Source organism: Cydia amplana, chromosome Z, assembly GCF_948474715.1.
Source record: "Cydia amplana chromosome Z, ilCydAmpl1.1, whole genome shotgun sequence".
Lineage (NCBI taxonomy): Eukaryota > Metazoa > Arthropoda > Insecta > Lepidoptera > Tortricidae > Cydia > Cydia amplana.
The window spans coordinates 37,341,606-37,362,406 of NC_086096.1; the positions used below are offsets into that span (position 1 = coordinate 37,341,606).

General features: G+C 38.2%; 2 protein-coding genes across 2 annotated transcripts in view; one reads left to right on the top strand and one right to left on the bottom strand.

Annotated features, from left to right (window-relative positions):
* LOC134660702 (uncharacterized) overlaps positions 1–4,341 on the bottom strand; it is a 30,067-nt gene extending 25,726 nt beyond the window's left edge. The window contains exons 1-4 of the mRNA XM_063516482.1: positions 3,629–4,341; positions 3,012–3,135; positions 1,605–1,814; positions 1,012–1,074 (exon numbers count right to left, since the gene is read on the bottom strand). Of these exons, the coding sequence (XP_063372552.1) occupies positions 1,012–1,074; positions 1,605–1,814; positions 3,012–3,135; positions 3,629–4,328 (1,097 nt within the window). The 5' untranslated portion in view covers positions 4,329–4,341. The remainder of the gene's footprint in view (positions 1–1,011; positions 1,075–1,604; positions 1,815–3,011; positions 3,136–3,628) is intronic.
* A 539-nt stretch (positions 4,342–4,880) lies between these two features.
* Positions 4,881–13,970, top strand: LOC134661316 (xaa-Pro aminopeptidase 3-like). The gene is made up of 10 exons (XM_063517318.1): positions 4,881–5,025; positions 5,275–5,543; positions 6,106–6,255; positions 8,621–8,757; positions 9,900–10,129; positions 10,925–11,095; positions 11,743–11,849; positions 12,253–12,390; positions 13,142–13,262; positions 13,798–13,970. Exons 1-10 carry the CDS (start codon positions 4,992–4,994, stop codon positions 13,965–13,967), a joined length of 1,527 nt encoding a protein of 508 aa, XP_063373388.1. The 5' UTR covers positions 4,881–4,991; the 3' UTR covers positions 13,968–13,970.
* Positions 13,971–20,801: the final 6,831 nt, after the last annotated feature.

Here is a 20,801-nt window from a genome sequence, read left to right on the forward strand (position 1 = left end):
GCACACCGCTGGCGTGACGTGTGCGTGCAAGGCTCTAACATTATAGCGCACACGCACGTGCACGTCTACGGACTCTAGGATAGTTTTGTCACGAAAATTATCCTTTTACACAGCCAAAGAAGCAAACTAAGTACCTAATAAATACCCAAGTACCTAATAATAACCTAAGTAAGTAAGTAAGTAATAAGTACCTAAGTGCCCAGAAAAAATACCGAATACCCGGAAGCGAGTGTTAGTAGCAGTGCGATCTAAACCAAGCGGGAACCTATGAAACACCGTGAGTTACTGACAATGATTTTATATACAATTGGCCAAAAATGTAAACCGCGATTTTTTTTTAATTACAGAAAGACATTATTGAAGAGATGGTATTCAAATGTTTTATTAATTAATTAAAATTTTGTAAGCGGCACGTGCATCGCCTGATAGCACAGAGTATGGAATGTTATCATAAATGTCAAACTTCTATGAAATTATGACGTTGCAAATAACACTTGCACACTCTCTGCTATCAAACACGGTGCAGAGTTAGCTTAGCCTGACTCTAAATGTGGCTGCGGGATAAGTGTAACTGGCCTTCATAACGGGGCCTGTTTACTCATTGATTAGTGATGAGTGCAAGTTCAGTTCATACATTTGCCACTAAACGCAAGTAGCAAATGTATGTATTCACATTAAACACTAATCAGTGTGTAAACAAGCCCTAATGTAAAGGCCAGACACACTTGCCCGTATTAACCTTAAGCCCCGTCTCCATATCGCGCGGCAAACCATCGAACATTGGCTCGCGCGGCAGCCGCGCGCAATGGATACCGGGCGCATCGAGTTGGCTCGCGCGGCAGCCCGGTATTCATTGCGCGCGGCTGCCGCGCGAGCCAATGTTCGATGGTTTGCCGCGCGATATGGAGACGGGGCTTTAGCATATTCGTATAAATAAATAGCGAGATAAAAATGTGTACAAATTAGTTTACATTCCTGGCCGCTAGTTGTACGCTGTTGACATCGGTTTACCTTTCGGTGTCCGACAAGTACTCTACACTCTTAGGTATCCTTGATGAGCGTCGCGGCTGTGATCTGTACGAACGGTAAATAATCACATAAATAAATACATAGATATATGTTATATAAGATTTGGTCAGTTCAGTGGCGTAGCTAGGCGTGGGCGAAGCGGCCCCTCGCTCACGGCCTTCCACTTATGCCAGGGCGACTCTAACGGGAAACGCTGTTGATTATCGCGATGATTGACTCTTTTCATACGACCACACTGATAATCAACGGTGCTTCCCGTTAGTGTGGCCCCGGCATTATGGGGCCCGCAGGCCAGCCCTTTTTATTACCTTGGAACATACACATTGAAAAGAAGGGGCATCGCAGATGCTACTTCGCCCACGGCTATATTAGTACACGCTACGCCACAGGATTTGGTAAATAGTAAATCTAGTGAACGGCGACAAAGCCGCTCGGATTGCGATATTTGCGATGTAGCTGAGATGTGAGACAGACTGTTGTCAACCCTAATTTTCAATTTGATTGATGACGGGGTTTGGTCATCTCAGAGTCATCCTCTATTGCTAAAACAAGCACATAATATACATGCTACTCACTTCCCGTCTTCTGTCATCTCATCATCCTCTCCATAGCCCGAGCACAGCCTGGTGGACCTCCGGGGCCTCTCGCCGCACGACGCGTCCGCGGCGCACAAGAACTCGTCGTCATCACCCTCGTCCTCGTCGGAGCCGGTCTCCGCTTCGGCTAGTTTGCTGATGAGCTCTTCGTCCAGTTCCTCATCTTCTAGTTCTTCCATGTCTTCGTCTCTGTTGATGTATAATATGTATTGGGCATTTAAAAAAAAACACTGCTCAATGTCCCAGACACATAGTTGTTGTTCACGTCATGACTATTCCAAATTTTAAACCTATCCGGTACATATTTAAACAACAACCAACAAATATAAAGGAAACAAAAGCTATAAACATTTTTAAAACCAGGCTAAAACTACATATCAAAAATTAATAAATGCAAAGCCGATATATATATATATAAAAAAAAACAACATGTCCATACCTACTTTATAATAACTATTAACTATTTGGGATTTCAAAAGAATTATTGCATACTATTTTATTTTATTTTATGTTTTCTTCTACCCCAAATCTATATTTATCGGTAAAGCACATTCAGCACTAATAAGTACCTAAACTAAATATAATTATAATAAATATATAAATAATATTTCTGCTTATAATAGTTGTTAAATAATAGTTATGCAGTTATGCAAACACACGTAGTAGGTAATATATTATTCTAGTCATTAAAATGAATAAAAAACAACTTTCTGTTTTTTAAATTATTACTTTACACCATTTTAAGCCAAATTTACATATACTAGAAATTATACTATTAAATCATTGTTAACAATATTAATATATCAACACGCGTAATACATAAATCTAGTCATATAAATAATAACAATGAAAGGGTTTTTTTAATAATTACACTCTATTTAATATTATGACTAAAAATAAATTATAAGTATCTGGTTGCTGTGTGGCTGTCCTGTCCTGGCTTCCGCGGGCCGGATTGGAACGCTTCGCGGGCCGGATTTGGCCCGCGGGCCGGGGTTTGGAGAGCCCTGCCATAAACAATGAACTACTGACTGCAAACTAAGGCATCATACTTGTATCAACCCAACATTTCTGCAGTAACTGTGTTTTTTTATATAGGAAGTAAACGAGCAGACAAATCAGGTATGGTAAGCAATTACCATGGACACCTGTAACACCAGAGGGTTTGTAAGTGTGTTGCCAGTCTTAAGGGAGCATGCTTTTTCCTTGAAAGTTGTATCGGGCCAGATACCTAACCTCCTGAGACCCAGAAGCAGTTGTTTTGTTTTTTAATTTGGAACCCTTTTTGTTACACACAATGAAAGTTTAAATATATTGAGGAATATGGCCAAAATATGATATCAGGTGGGTAAATAAAGTAAAGTATCAGTTAAAAGATCCAATGACCTGTCTTCAGCCTCCTGGCTGTCACTCAGGGCAGCAGGGTTGATGGCCCGGAGCCCCAGCTCACAGAGGTGTTTCAGTTTCTTCACATTGTTTGATTGTACCTCCGTCTCCTCTGTCTGGGATTCTGCAAAGTATTAAGTATAGTTGGTCAAACCAATTTGTCAGTAAATAAGAACAAAAAGAACTATAATACTCATCCTTTTCTTTTGGGTGCTAGTACTAGTGTAAGACAATGATCATTATCAAAGAGAATAGATAGTATAGAGGGGTCCTGTCACAGTAAATTTTGTAGTCACTGTAAATTTACTGACATCCATCCACACATGATTAAATCTCAAAATGAAAATGTATAAAACTATCAAAAAAATGTATATCTATGGATAAATGATTTTATTATTTTTATATAACCCACCCATGTTCTTTCACTGATACCGTGTTAAATTTTTTAAATATCAAACAGTGCCATCAACACCATCTAGCCAAGCATAGACCAAAGGTGTGTACACAATCTATCCGAGAATGACTTTTTCTTGATTTCCAAAACACGATTTTTCCTTAGACTTCTGAGAGATCGGAGTTACATATGTCTTTGATATTATGAAACAAAATGAAAGTACCTTCCAGTTCCATCTCTTCTGCCTCAATATCTTCTTCCTCCTCAAAAACCTTCCCAACTTTCTTCTCCTCCACAGCTTCAAAGCTCTTCCTCCGCGCCGACCTGCGGGTCATCACACCCTCCTCCGACCTGTCTATAACAATATGCGGCTGAGACTGCAGCCACCTCAGCTCTTTATTCCCTAGTACCTTAGGAGTGGGTTTTATTTGTCTAGAGGGCCTCTTTGGAGGTCCAGGGTCATTATACTTCTCCTTCCTAGCTATGGCGTTAGCGATGACGTTATCAGAGAACTCCTTGCTTCTCCGACGTGTGGAGCGTTTGGGAGTGCTCCCGTCGGAAGCTTCCTCGTTCTCCGACACGCTGCTTACAGCTTTTTCTTTCTTGGGCGACGTAAATTCTGCCTCCTCTTCAGAATCCCACATAACGGGTATTCTGATGCGAGTGGAACGCCGCGGCGAGATTTCCTCTTGTTTCTCTTCGGCTGAAACTATTTTCATGTTGCTAGAACGCGTTCCTGTCTTTTCGGAGCGAAATGTGAGCACTATTCGTGGTTTCGGATCCTCTTCACTTGCCTTCGGTGTCGTGTCAGATTTGTCCAGCTCGGTCTTCTTATTATCGTCAGGCGCTGCTAGCATGTTGCTAGAGCGCTCGAGGTCGGATTGGGCCTCGCTCTCGCACTTTTCATCCACGGGCCTTTGCATATCAAAACAAAATACTTGTGAAGGCCTTCACTTTCTTCATATGAAACACATACTTTTTCGCGACGCTAACATCATGAAGGTGAAAAACTAAACTATATAACGCTAATCTTGATTTATCAATGATCCACTTACTAAATAATTAATAATGTAAATCTAAATATCAAACAAAAAACACAAAATAAAAGTTGATTAGAGACATAAACAAGATAGAAAGTGTCATGTCATAGACAATTGGCGTAAAATGAGGTATAAAGATGATTTTACACTTACCTCAAATTTGCTTCAGTGCCGCAAGGTGTGAAATGGCTAAAAGCTACATTATTATAGACGGGCGTACCAGACTGCAACCTTGGTCCGGTTAGCATATTGTTTGGTACAGCATTATTCTTGCTCTCACATAGCTTACTGCGTCTTTAACGGATGTACGGTGGATCACCTTCCACGCGATCGAAGAGATACTAGTCGCGTCCGGTACGCCCGTCTGTTACAACGTTTATTATGAAAATATATTTGAATATATATTTTTACGCTAGCAACACTTTATTAAACGTCAGTCACAAACTGTTCACATAGCACCAAAATTCTTTCGTATTCTTCCACTGGCCCAAATAAACAAATTCCTTTCTTGTATCCTCTATTGCTAATTATTTTCAATTGAACACAATGCATAATTTTCGGAAAACTTTATTTAATACAGGTATGTCCTAATTATATAGGTTATATTTTCTATGTACAATAATAATCCAGTAGAAACGTATATTTTTTGGAAAAATCTCGTAAATTACAGGAATTTACTCAGTATTTCGGTCATCGATAGAGAGCAGTCATAATTCTTGATCAATTACATAAGAAATAATGTAGTTTCCTTCTAAAATACAGAAGAAGTTAGTTTACGCAACACACATGGAGTTGCGAGAAAAAACTTTTTATTATTTATTTTTTCCAGTTTCGAAAAGCCGAAGGAAAGTATGTGGGAAGCCGGAACAGATAATAAGACGCATGTCTGTCATTGATCATCCTTCTGATGAAAAAATGGTGTCAAAATTTCAAATACCCAAAGGAATAATGGGTCAGCCTACGTTTCACACTCACCCTCATCTGATTGAGCCAGATTTCCTAACTTGCGGCATCACACAGATGGAATACAGAGAAAGACGGGAAACATTGGTGCAGAAATTAGCCGCTGAAGTTCAAAATGAGCATCAGTCACATATAGTAAGTAAATTAATATAATTTCCGAGGTAGGAGTGCTTTTTAAAGATTTTCAGTACTACCATGTCACTAGAGTAAAAAACAAAGCACATTCTTGACTAAAAATACTATCTATACATTTTCATGTGATATATCAAGACTGAAAAGATCATGGTAATAAAAAAAAATAACAGCAGCCCGTAGATGCCTCACGTGACCAGAAACTGGCAGCTACTTCAGCCAGAGAATAAGTCTAGCCATCCAAAGAGGTAATGCTGCCGGCCTCTTAGATACCAAACTCCACAGAGGCAACCAGGAGCGTTTTATATTTATAAGTTAATTTTAAGCTTTATATTATTATAAATAATAAATAATTAATAATTGCGTAAATAATAAGTATAAACTGTATTTATCTATTTGTTATTATATTTTATCCTCATATAAATTAAAACATTGCCAATAATATTACAAGTATTCTAGTGTACAATTGTGTTATCATTTATTTCTAGCTAACAAATAAGAAAACAATATATTCTTTAATTATTCAAAGAAAGACCCTTTCCTACTTGTATTTGTACATTTTCAGATAGTGATACCAGCGGCAAACAAGCAATACATGTCGGACAAAATTCCATATGTGTTCCGACAGAATTCAGACTTTTTTTATCTAACGGGCTGCTTGGAGGCTTCCGCAATACTAGTCATGGTCAAACCTGCACAAACTGACCACTTTAAGGTAAGTTAACTTTGTTTGTGGCTTTCTAACACAGAGGGGTCCTTATGCTTTATCTGCAATAAGGACCTTTTCATCAGAATTTCTATTGAAATTTCAGATGGAAACATCCTTATTGTACTTGAAGCATAAGGACCCTTCTGTGATGGAAAGCCACATTTATTAACACATTCACTGCCAGGGGGCGTAATTTACTATGACAGTGAACGCATCTATGTGTTGCTGGCAGTGAATGTTTTAAACTGTAGAAAAGCATAGCATACTCATACTAATTAATTTTTACAAGATTGTTTTGTATTTGGTTATTCAACTTTCTCTTGTCACTCCAAATATACTTTCTTAAAAAACAAACTGCAACAGTGTTGTTGATAATGATAACTGTAACAAACATTTGAGTTTGTGTATCAAAGCTACATCAGAATATTTTGAAGATAATACAAGTTGTTTGTGGTTTTTAATGACATTTATTAGAGACCTAAGTCAATTTAGGCTAGTAATTTATTTATTTATTTATCTATTTATTTAGGCTAGTAATTATGTGAAGCTATACCGTTTTTTATGTAACATACGAGCACAAAATGCCCTGTCTCACAGCTAAGTGTTATCACTATTTTAATATGAATAGAGGCCGGTAGCTTGAACATGTCATGCTCGCTTAAAAGTCTTTGCTTACGGTGGCGTCGTTGATCGGGTCGCCACTTTCCCGAATGAAGGTTGAGGGAGGCGATGGCTGAGATACGCGTCGTACTCGTGGACGGGTGCTGTTTGTGGAGATGGATAGGTTAAAGCTAACACAAATAAATTTAGTAACTTTATTTTTGAATTTAATTGCAGTGAGACGCCTCATTCGGTTCTTGTATGTTTCTTTTCTCTTAATGAATGTGTTAATTATACAGGATTCTGACTCTTGGAGACCCTATACATCTCTATGGATAATTTGATAAACTAATAGTTTTTTTATGTAATTCAACATTAAGAGATTATACATTTCTAAGTAATTGTAATACGTTAGATTGATTTGGTACTTGCAGTGAGTTGTATTTTATAATTATTGATGTTTTTTTTTTGTTTGTATGTAAATTCAATGTTTACGTGTAAAAGTGCCCTTGTGGCCTATTTGCTGAATAAATGTTGAAGTTTGAAGAATTTTGTACAATATGTGTAAGTAAGAAAAGTATTCTTAAAAATTGTGTGTCATCATATTTTTGGTCCAACCTATCGCATCCAATTTATCGCAAACTCAGTACTTGCATAAGAAAAATCGTTTAAATAAAGAACAAGATAAATAATTGCATAAGGTTTTTCATGCAAGTACTGCACCGGCGATAAGCAGGGCAGTGTAGTGATGTTTTCCTGGGGCCCATTTCTCGAACGGTATTAGTCTAATATTATTAGTGTGTTGCCGTGGTAACCCATACGATTTGACAGTTCGTGGACTAATAATACAGTGAAACCTGGATAAGTGAGATCTCAAGGGACGAGCAGATTTGTCTCACTTAAAGAGGTATTCCACTTACCCAGGCTCTCAGTTAGCCAGGTACAAATAAATGTCTGTCTCATTTACAGAGGGTCCCACTAATAGAGGTGAGAATAGAGGATATATTTCAGTTATAGAGGTGGTTAATAAGGTATTTTGTAATTATCTTTATAAATAAATAAGGTAAAATAATCCTTGTCCCTAAATAATTTTTAAGTCTGTTTAAATATTTCTTTGAATTTATTTTGAATGATTCTCCAAAGGATATATTTTTCAATTAAATTTGATACGGACTTCATTGCGTCTTAGAAGTTTATTAAATGAAAATTTGTTTATTCGTGTTACTATCAAGATTTCAGCTTTCGTTTCGATAGTTTTAACTATATAAAGTACCTAAATGAAACTTAAAGTAGTTTAGACACAGTTAAGCACATGCGGAATTTGTTGATAGACTAAGATTTAGTAAGAATACGGAAATTGATCTATAAAGTCCAAGTTAGAGAGGTCATAGATTGACGTTATTTCAGATACAGAGGTCAATTACTATTAAATTCTAAAAAAACCATTAGGAAAATGTGATCTTATAAATATAGTCTCAGTAAAAGAGGTAAAATACACTCTCTGTCTCAATTATAGAGGTAAATGTGACTTTAAAATCACAACAACTAATCCCAGTTATAGAGGTTCGTTTTTTCTCACTAACAGAGGTAATTCAGTGTTAAAGTGTCGGGACCGCACCATGAGTCCCAGCTATAGAGGTTTCTCACTTATCCAGGTCCCACTTAACCAGGTTTCTCTGTATTAGTCTAATACCGTTTGAGAAATGGGCCCCTGGTGTATTGTTTCCTGTAGTAGTCTAATCAATACCACCATCATGTTGTATCCCTCCAGTCGATCCTGTTCGTGCACGAGAAGGACGAGCACGCGGAGCTGTGGGAGGGCCCGCGGACCGGCTGCCACGCGGCCGCGCGCCTCTTCGCCGTCGACGAGGCGCGCCCCGTCGGCAACTTTGCTAGCTACATAGCCAAGTGCGTACTGTTAACTTTACTCGACACGTTACAACATTGGGTGGCCACTATCGTTATAGGTCACTACATAGTAATAGGGTGTTTGAATTTTTTTTATGAATGTTATTAGTTGATCAGGTTTCTTTTGAGGATAAAATGTCTGTATGAGACCCATTGTCTTAAAGCAATGATGGTCAAAGTCTGGCACCCGCACTTTACTGAAATATTGCGTTTATGTATATTGTTGCTGTACAATATTATTTCAAGGAAAATCTAAGGAATCGAACACCATTATTTTTTCCTATTTGGAAGTTTTTTTTTCGAAAACTTAAGATCTTGTATTGTTTTAATTTTCCCATTTATTTTTTATGTTTCTAATATATTGTAATAAAGTGCTAATTTTCTATCTGTTTAACTAGATTTAGTTATAAAATTCAACATGTGTCAACAACCCTATTGGCCATTACTAACAAATCAGAAAGAAACAAGCCAATTGAAGCCTTATTGTTAAGAGCAGCCAATTACTATGTATTGGCCTATAACTATAGCAGTCACCCTACCATTTATCGCTTTGAACGCTTTATGTCATAAACACAAACATCACTTAAACGCAATGGTCCCGGGCGCAAGGGAGCTAATGTAAACCTTACGCGTAAGGGTGAAGGTTATTTTTTTTAAGGAAGGAAGGAACCTTTGAACCTTGTCGGAACGCACGAAGGTTGATAATGTTGATATTGGGTTGTAGCTGCGCGTCAGTCGGTCAAAGGGCGTCCGGGTCACGTGGGCGGGTGTAGGTAAAATGTAAAATCCGTCGCTCACGTCCGCGCCAGCTAGCACACGCCCAAAGGGTTTGTTGTTAAGAGTTGCAAGAATACAACTGCCACCATACCATACAATTGAAGTTACACTCTCATCATGATGATGATTCTGAAATAACATGAAATTTGGTAAGATCATTCAAATAACATATATCTATATCTATGTAGGTCTGGTATTACTTTTCGTTGCTAATCGTAATACAAAGAAAATAGGGTGAATAGAAATTTTACATACCTACACAATTTTAACTTATTCTTTGTATTAGAATTCGTCAAATCCCCCGTTTTTGCTGGCAAAAGTTCTAGATATAACACGACACCCCTATAATCCGCCACACTTTTCAGAGTAGCCTCATCCACGCGCCCCTCCATCCTCTGGAGCCCCCGCGACGCCAACCGCGAGGTCAACGACCTGCTGGCCCCCGCGTGGCAGGCCGGGGCCTCGTCCGGGGACCCGCAGAAGGCCCTGCACGTGATGAGGTCCATCAAGAGCCCCGCGGAGAAGGAGCTCATGAAGGAGACGTGCTATATTGGGAGTCAGGCTATTAATATGGCCATGGCGGTCACTAAACCTGGTGAGAACAATAGCCACACATTTTTCGAACTGTCAAAACGATTTTGCTACTATGAAATTTATATGAAACACTAGCATGTGACGTCACAGTCAAATTACCTACTCTTTATAGTTTTATACGGGTTTTAAAATAGAAATTGTGTCTAAATATAACTGCTGTCTACGTTTCTCTGTTAATCTTTTGGTGCTTTATTTTATGGTGTAAAATAATTTATTTTAAATACAGTCAAAACCCTATTCGCTAGATCTAAATGGCAAGTTTTTATTAATGGTATCAGTCGATCAGAGCTGTAACTGCGAAAATCGAAGTTCGCATATTGCGGGTATTTTTCTCTGTCACTCTAATTACGCCTTCATTGGAGTAAAGGAGAAAGATCCCCGCAATTGTGAATTCAGTTCTTTTTAGGGTTCCGTACCCAAAGGGTAAAAACGGGACCCTATTACTAAGACTCCGCTGTCCGTCCGTCCGTCCGTCCGTCCGTCTGTCACCAGGCTGTATCTCACGAACTAGACAGTTGAAATTTTCACAGATGATGTATTTCTGTTGCCGCTATAACAACACTAAAATACTACTACAAATACTAAAAACAGAATAAAATAAAGATTTAAGTGGGGCTCCCATACAACAAACGTGATTTTTGGCCGAAGTTAAGCAACGTCGGGCGGGGTCAGTACTTGGATGGGTGACCGTTTTTTTGCTTGTTTTGCTCTATTTTTTGTTGATGGTGCGGAACCCTCCGTGCGCGAGTCCGACTCGCACTTGGCCGGTTTTTTTAAAGGTTAAATATATTTCCAGGCGTATCCGAGCACTATCTGACCGCGGTGCTGGACTACAGCGCTCGCGCCTCGGGGGCGGAGCACCCCGCGTTCCCGCCCGTGGTCGCCGGCGGAGCCCGAGCCACGCACATACACTACGTCACCAACAACCAGCTGCTTAACGCCGAGGAGATGGTGCTGGTGGACTCAGGTACAGTACTACCTGACCGGTATTATAGACTAGTTGACAAGATTTGTAAATATTTTTTTAAATTATTTTTTTAATGGTATCAATCTATCAGGTTTGTTTTGAGCTTCAATTCTCTATATGGGATCCATGCAATGAAAGAAATACAAAAGTAACAAATGGTAGTCAAAGTCCGACAATCGCACTTTACTGACGAAACGCTCCTAACAAAATGGCAACACACCGTGACGTCACTATTGCTTAGAAGCCGTTTTGATGTATGTAAAACAAGTAAATTGCAAATTGCGATTTTGTTAGTGAAATATTGCGGTCATGTACATACTCGTAGTTACACAATATTTGTTATACAATATTTAAATGTAAGGAATCAAATGGTACCATTTTTTTTTTCGGAATTTAAATCTCGTGTTTTTATTATTATTTCAATTTATTGTGATAAATTGCTCATTTTCTATCTAGTTAACACATTCAGTGCCGAAAACCCGACTATCGGGTATTTTATGATTTCGTTCCCAGGCCGGACGGTACTACAGCTTAATGTTACGACATTTTTGTGGCCTGGCGCGGATGTCGTTTTTAGCTGGGTGGCAATGAATATGTTAATTAGATTTAGTTATTAAATAAACATGAGTCAACATCCGTATCGACAGGCAGCCAGCGCTGGCTATACAACTCGGACATCTCCCGAACGTGGCCGGTATCGGGCAAGTTCACCAAGCACCAGAGAATACTGTACGAGCTCATTCTTAATGTTCAAGTGAGTGAAAAATCCGGAATAAATATACCTATTTTTTAATTTTGTTCATTTCTATATCGTTACTGATCTGTAATATTCATAGGAGGAGGTGAGGTATTTGCCTTATAATATGAGTTAAGGCATGTCAAATTATAAGGTAAACAGCTTGCCGACCTCTGGTAATATCAGACGTATAAGTTTTTTTTTAAATTTCATTATCAATACGCGACCTGCAGCGATCTATATATTTTTTATAGTGTGTCAAAGAACTGTCTCATTTCAAACATAGACAGAGAGAATCATACTATCTTTGTTCCAAAAGCACCCAAAAGAAAAGGATGAGTATAGTTTTTATTGTTCCTATTTACTGATAAATTGGTTTGACCAACTATATTTTAGTTATCTATTTTATGTCTTGTTACAGAAGCGGTTAATACAAATACTAGGCGAGCACCGACCAGCACTCGACCAGCTGTTCGACTCGATGTGCAGGTTACTAGGCAAGCATCTGCAGCAGGAGGGGATACTACCCAGGAACATAGACGGAAACGACCTCATAGGTGTAAGTGGCTTTGTATACTAGTGCTTAGTTATTCTAGGAGTGTACTCCTATCTGTGCTCTTTGGGAACAGATGGAAATGATTTCATTCCCGTCTGTTCTTGGATCACAGACGGCAATGAAACTATTCCTATCCGAACAACACAACATATTGGAAGGAATTATTAACTTTAGTAGGGACACGATGATACACCGTTATAGACTGGCATCGACCAACATTAGATCAGCTGTTCGATTTGATGTGCAGATTACTAGGTAAGCATTTGCAGCAAGACGGCATACTACCCACTCTACCCAGCCAAATAGACGAGAACGATCTTGTAGGCGTAAGTAGTTTTGTATACTAGGTCTTAATTACCTAGTGGTTATAGATTCTAGAGGTGTATTTCTATATGATTCTTTACCATTTGTGCCCTGTGGGAACAGATGGAAATTATTTCATTTCCATTGAATAATTTTACGGTTTAGACTCACTTGTTTTAAGTCACTCGCGCGACATGTTTCGGAGAGCCTAGGTCTCCTTTCTCAAGCACTAACAGTGCGAGCAGCGTTCACGACGGCGGTGTATCGCGTACTCAAAAAAAAATATTACGTAAAATGATTCAATGTTAGTATGTCTCACAACAGTTTAAATACGATTATTTCATTTCCGTCTATTTTCGGATCACAGACGGGAATGAAATCATCACAATTCCTCGATTAAAAAAGGAATATTTCTTCAACAGTCTCTGTAATATGAATGTGAATGTTTCAGAAAGCGTACCGCCTGTGTCCGCACCACGTGTCCCACTACCTGGGGCTGGACGTGCACGACACGCCGCTGGTGCGACGGCACATGCCCGTCAGGACGGACATGGTGGTCACCGTGGAACCTGGTATGTTCATTTTTTTGGACGCCACGCCTATCGTGTGCGGCGCGCCATCGTGAACCATGTCGGAATGAACGTAGGTTGATATTGGGCTGTAGTCGCGCGCGTCAGTTGACGTCTTTGGCCTTGGAGGAAGTTATTGGCGGTCAAAGAGTTAAATAAGGATTTTGGTTTGGAAGGGGTATGGTATGGTGAATTCAATGAGGGTAGATGTAGGACGAACCTTAAACTGAACAGATGTAGGGGCTCAGTATTAGCCTTTGGGCCCTTTAATCCTAATACCTTAAGTCATTTATAAACGTGTCAAATCTTGTATAGGATAAAGATAGTTTATTATTCAAGTAGGCATATTACAATGCGCTTATGAACGTCAAATAAAGCTACACCGGCTCCAACCCTACACCAACTGCCTACAGGATTTAGATCCCCCCTCAATTGGAGGAGGGTATCCCAATATGGGACTGGCAACATATTAGCAAATTAAATTGGATTTACGCAAATTTTAGAACCACTAGTTTTAAAAGGATCACGTTTATTCCAGGCATATACATTCGTCCGGACGACACGTCAGTGCCTCCGGAATTCCGGGGCATCGGCATCCGGATCGAGGACGACGTGCTGATAACGGACGGGGAGCCGCTGGTGCTCACCGCCTCCTGCCTCAAGGAGCCCGACGACGTGGAGGCCGTCGTGGGGAAACATAGCCTGTGACCGGACTATGTCACAAAACAGATACAGTACAGAAATCAATCTACATACAAAGTGCGCTCGAGCAACGCACACATAGACACTGCTCACGGACACGATATCTCGGACCGGTTGGGACCAGTACGAGCGCGAGTGCCAACCGCTTGAGACACGCGCCTGTGAACTTTTTTGTGCAATAATGGAGAAACAAAAAAGATGTTATTATAACTGTTCAATGGACGGTTGTTTAAATTCAACAATAAACGGTGAATTGTCGTTTTTTAAACTACCAGTGGTTTCAGAGAGGTAAGTAGGTGTCTGCTTGTATTTCGATGGTTTGTTTTAACGTTAAACAGAACAGTTAGGTAGGTAGGTAAGCACCCCGCCCCGGCCACTACTAGATACGAGTGCCACTATCACGAGTTTTTTGTGCATAAATCATAGTTGACAACCCTAGAGCGACCGCCGAGCGTAGGTATGAAAAGTGAAGTACATACATGTGATTGACTTCTGTACTGTATCTATTTTGTGACTATGTGGAGCCAGGACTCGCGGTCACCACACATTAGTCTTGGTAGCCAATGAATTAGAATAACTAAGTGTGACTAGAACTCAAAAATTATCCCAAATGCAGAAAAGAGGAAATTCGAAACGAGTGGCGATAAATTAAAACACGACCGAGGAGTGTTTTAAATCGACACGAGTTGCGAATTACCTATTCGCACGTGTATCGTACAACGTTTTACAGTACACATGGCACTTTAAACGTTCGACATGCGCACGGAAAGTGCTATTTCCCGCTTTAGTTCGGGAAAGTAGCACCATATGTACCTACTGTAATTTCTTTATACCATTTGGAGACTGACTTTTGTACCTTCCAAAGGTTTTTTATATTAGCACAATTTTTACGTTATTCCTCCAATACTGGCCAATATGCAGTAATGAAAACGGGTAATTCTATACGAAGTAACGAGTATTACTACTTTTCTAATATTGAACATATGGATGAGTATACATATTTATTGAAATTTTTGTGATTAGACAAAAATCACTTTAATTACAAACTTGTAAGGGCCTCTACGTGTTGGCTACGGCTTCGCGCACGCCTCCCAAATGTCCGGAAGACCATTGATCGGTGATGGGAAAGACATACAAATAAATTAGGACCGTGATTTTGTGTACAAATTACCAGTCTGTATTTTTAACTGTCTCTGATGTAACGTAAAGTGTGACGTATTATGTCTTCCAGAGGGCAATGTTGCACTAAAGTGGCAATGTTACAAATTACAAAACAATATCCCCGTAAGGCCCCTTATACAGGGACAATTGTGTCATCTAACTTCAAACGCCTTAAGCTTTGGTTTCCTCCGATAGCGGTGCCGTCATATAGCGGCCGTCTCCATACTAAGTAATACGGCTAAATATGGATGTCGTAGTATTTGTATGGAGACGGCCGCTATATGACGGCACCGCTTTCGGATGCTACCAAAGCTTTACTGAGGTTGACTGAAGTAGCGTAACAAACACGAACGTTTCCGAGATAATACGATGGATAACAATTATGCACTACATCTGTAAATTCGGTAATTAGTGGGCATTGAAGTAATTGGAATTTTAGATGTTTGACCGTTTGCCGACTCAAATCATAATGGGGTTGGCAACTGTCAAAGGTTTGCATAGATGGCGCCATCATAGCTTGCCCCTTTTCTATGAGATTTGGCTTAAAGGGCTGGCATCTAGGGCATTAAAAAAACAAAAAAATACGCAATTCTAGGGATTAAATACTACTTAAATACTTCGACCGGCCAACTCCATTTGAAGTGAAATGTAATGGCGTTATTCATAAACGCGCTACAAGCCTCTATTAGGTACGAATCGTTTGTCTTATTCTGCCGTTTTGACTTATGTATTTGTAAGACTGGGATAAAACATGAAGTAACTTATCGAGGCTTGTAAATGCCTATGAATAAGGGGGTAAGAAGTTCCTCTGAAAACGTCCTCTGGTATTAAAAATTAAATTATACTTTAGTTGTATAGACAAACAAATGTATTAGGTATATTTAAGTAGCCAGAAAATTGTGTAAATAAATTGGAATATACACATTTCAACACTGTTTTTTTGTTATTTACGACTTCGTGGGTTCACTGGGTTTTGCTGCATACAGCAGGAAATATCAATCGCGAAAAAAATGCTCAGAAGTACTTCAGTCTTATTTAAGTGGCCAGTTCAGGATCTACAGAAAAGAGTATCGCTATGAAAGCAACAAACTACAGGACAGTTGTACTACCGGTCTGCCGTTATGGTCACTAGTACTACTGGTAGTACTAGTGACCTTAGGGTGTATTATTTGTACTACCAGTTGAACTAGATGGTAGTACTACTGTCCCAGAGGGACTAAAATTCAGTCAGGAACTCAGGAGCCTAAAGATCGGTTTTTCTAGGATAGCGGTGCCGTCATATAGCGGCCGTCTCCATACTAAATAATACGGCTAAATATGGATGTCGTAGTATTTGTATGGAGACGGCCGCTATATGACGGCACCGCTTTCGGAGGAAACCAAAGCTTTATAATAAAGCTTTATAATACATTTTAGATGGTAAGTGTGAAGAGATTAAATACAGTATTACTTTCGCATATATATATTTATAATATTTAATAGTAGTATTAATAGGATAAATGCCCAGAAAAAAAAACCACAATTACAAATAAATGATTTTATTCATTCTCAATAATAATAGTTGTAAAGTGGTACAACAACTTATTCTATACCAATAGGGTGGAATGTACTTAATTTACAGCTACTGTCAAGTGATCGCACGTAACGCGTTTGCAATGTATACTCTATTAGCCAGTTTATAGAGTTAGAAATATAAAAATAAAGAACGAAAAGCATGGCAAAAAAATACGACTTAATTTTAAATAATCAATCAGTAAAAATAATGTTATACCGTGTAACTATTATGGTCCATAACTTAAGCAAAACATGTAAAAATTACAAGTTGACACGATAATTAATTTAATATATTTATTAAACATTAAAATCCATGAATCTTAATGTCAGATCTAACTATTCGAGAATTAGATAAGATCAATTTTAGTACCTATAGTCTAAGGCATATGCCCGACAAACGGAACGAGTCACCGACCAATAGGGGTCACAAAACCGTGCGTATTTCTAGAAAACCGGTTTTACGGTTTTTGTGCAACAGCAAAACCGGGTTTCCGGGTTTTTCGGTGATTTCGATTTTACATATAATTTGTAAAATGAGCAAGTGTTTTTAGGATCAATGCTTTATTAGTCTTCCACGACATTTCTATTTACTCTATCTTTACCAAGACCATAAAATTCCATCAATAAAGTTTTTAACCTCATGGTCAGCAATTCTGAAACGGAATGCCTAAGCAAAATATTACGTGACAACGGGGTTGACATATTCCTCTTTCAGGAAACACACACCGCTGATATACCGAACTCCCTAAACGAGGTAAGTTACAACTTACAAGGGATTTCATTTGGTTGCGGCCACTACATCAGTTGAGGATATAAGAAATCTGATGGGGGAGGCGATCATGGACTGGACATATAGGAACAACACTTTCTTAGCCATTTCTAACAAAGGCAAAAGAACCTGAAGGAACAAAGAAGAAAAAACAACTACACATAGTAAATTTTGCGAGATTGACTTTTGTTATAATTACTACAATCAACATTTTTAACTAGAGATCAACGAGCGTTCCTACTAAAATGTTATTTAAACTACGTATTACAGGTAATTAAGGGATATTTAGTGAAAATAGTAAACAGTTTTTTATATAATACGTATACATACGAACTTCGTATAATGTATTGTGTTGTTCTAAAATCTAAATATAATAACAAACTCTGAAGTAATTGTTGCTCATCAATATAATTACACTATGTTCATAAAACTGTAAAATCGAAAACCTCGAAAAAGCCGGTTTTATCAAAGTCAAAACCCGGTTTTGGCAATTGGCTGAAAACCCGGTTTTTTCGATTTCGGTGAAACCGGGTTTGTGACCCCTACCGACCAATGATTAAATGCAAATGATGCAATGCACATACCATCGCCCACACTGTTAACGGACAATTCGCAAACCTTATTACAAAAGGTATAAGGTTCACCGATGGACAGTTAAGGGCTCATTTAGACGGCGCGTGAACTCGAATACCATTTTAGTTACATTGCTGACCATTGAGGTTACATCAATTCAGCCGGCCGATCAAATGACGCGATGTAATGAAACTCGCATGCGAGTTCTCGCACCGTCTAAATGAGCCCTAAGACTGTAGCTGTTTGTACGTTTGTTGAAAATAAACGACTTCTAACCGCTTTATCGCCGCTGGTTAGACGGTTGCCTAAAGGCGCAGCATCACAGTATAAGGAATAGTACTACCGTGGCGGCATCACAAATCACTGTACAGTCTGCATTAAAAGTAAGTATGTATGTACTCGTAACTTATCATACTACGCATCAAAAGAATCTACCATTCTCTAATAACATCAGACTGTGACAGACACTTTTGAACGGAAATTGTAGATATACGGGTGTGGCCTGCAACAGAAGCAAATAATTCAAACGTAACAACAACTTTAAAAAAATATGAAGTCTTTTAACTTCCTATTTTTCATACAAAATAAATATTATTATCTTCAATAGACGCCAGTACGCCAGTATCATTGTGATTGACGCTTCTTGTCACGCCTTAAACATAACTTATATTAAACTTTAAAGTGTATTAAAAAACAAGTTATTTTTAAAAGTCGCTGAATAAATGTTGGTCAGTATGAGGAGTAGTACAGACTACAGTTTAATTTTTTGCTTGTATTACGGGCCACACCCGGTATATCTTTATTTGGAAAATTATTCCTTAATGGCAGATGGTACTTATTTTTAGTACACATATACAAGTTTGTGTAAGAAGAATTTTTGAGATGTCCGAAGGTAGTAATGTTCTGTAAGTTATGTAACATTCGGATATCTAAAAAAATTCCAACTATAAACGCATATCAAAATTGCCTAAGTCTTCAAGATTTGACACATGATTATTATACGCGTTCTTGAGCAATTTTAATATACATCGACACAATTATTATGCAAACAAACTAAATTATTATATTACCGTAAATATGGACGTACAATATTATATAAACAGGAATCAATTTGAGGATTACCCTTATAATATAGTTATAATTAATAAAAAATATATTACAGTAAAATTTTGCTAGCACAAGATTAATAGTTAGTTTTTTTTAGTATTCAAAGACACGTGAAGATCGAGTAGTCTTTTTCTAATGCTAAAAAACGAACTATAATCCCTGATGGTTACACATTAATTAGTTCATACATTTGTTACTAAACATAAACATTGTGTAAACAGGTCCTTAAAGCCAGTGACAGAAGATACTAAATTGTACAACAAAAAAACCTGACACTCCTGACAGTCGGTTCGTCGGCAACATCGTTGCCAAACCCCCGACACCCTGAAACAAGTTTGTTTTTGAATTTATAATCTACTTCTCAGTCTCAGGAGGTTAACAAACAACATTTTACTGTAATCAAGAATAATAAAGGCTGTCCCAAAAAGAACGCAAGATTTGAAATTGATGAAAAACACTTTTTTTTTTCGTTATAATATACATAAAATAGGGTTATTTGTGGAACGGGTCACTGTTTGGTGCGCATTTTGGGCTGGAGGCATTATTGGACCATATTTTTTTCAAAATGAGGCCGGTCAAGCAGTTACTGTTAATGGAGCTCGATATATCGCGACATGATAACAAGGTTTTTTATAGCCGAATTAGAGGATATCGATGTGGAAGCAATGTGGTTTCAACAAGATGGGCCACTTGCCACACAGCCAGAGAAACGATGCAATTACTGCATAAAACATTTCCTAGTCGTGTGATCTCTCGATTCGGTGATCAGAATTGGCCCCCTAGATCTTGCGATCTTCAGACTTCTTTTTATGGGGTTATTTAAAGTCTAAAGTCTATGCTAATAAGCCCACAACCACTCATACTTTAAAGGAGGAAATTCGACGCTGCATTGGAGAAATTCAGCCGCATCTATGCAAAATCTCTAGAATGGTACGGCTATACAACTCCATCCCTAACTCCAAGAGTATAGATATACTTAATGATCCAGAGTTAAAATTCAGAAACTCAATTGTCTCGCATCTAAATAAGTCAAAATAAGTCGCATTAGAGGAATGTTCTCTACATTTCATTGCATGGTACTTTACTACTATTTTAATTCTGTCTGCATGCTTACATGTTTTCTTGTTTATATTTCTCTACATTATGTAAATTTAAGTAACTTTAAGTTAATTTATTCTCAATTATTTTAGTTGTTTATATGTATACTCTCTTTATACATACGTGATATGTACGTGTGTGAGCTGTGGTCACCTATAAGTGGCTAAGCATCTGTTAATGTTATATGTCCTTTTTCCTATGTAATTGTGTAGATGTATTAACCGTTGGTGATCCTTAAATAAATAAAATAAAATAAAATGGTCATAGATTGTGTGAGTGCGTATGTGCCAGCAAAGCCTAGGAGGACATTTGCCTGACGTATTATTCCACAAATAACCCTATTTTATGTATTTCATGATTTTATATACAAATATATTATAACGAAAAAAAACGTGTTTTTCATCAATTTAAAATCTTGCGTCCTTTTTGGGACACCCTTTATAAACAAAAATAATGTCTATTCATTTAAGTCGAAACCAGCACGACAAATCTTACTCTAAAAAATACGTGTTATACTTAAATAGTATACAAGGCACAGTGTAAAAATAAGGCACAGTGTAAATGGAAAATGTGTACAA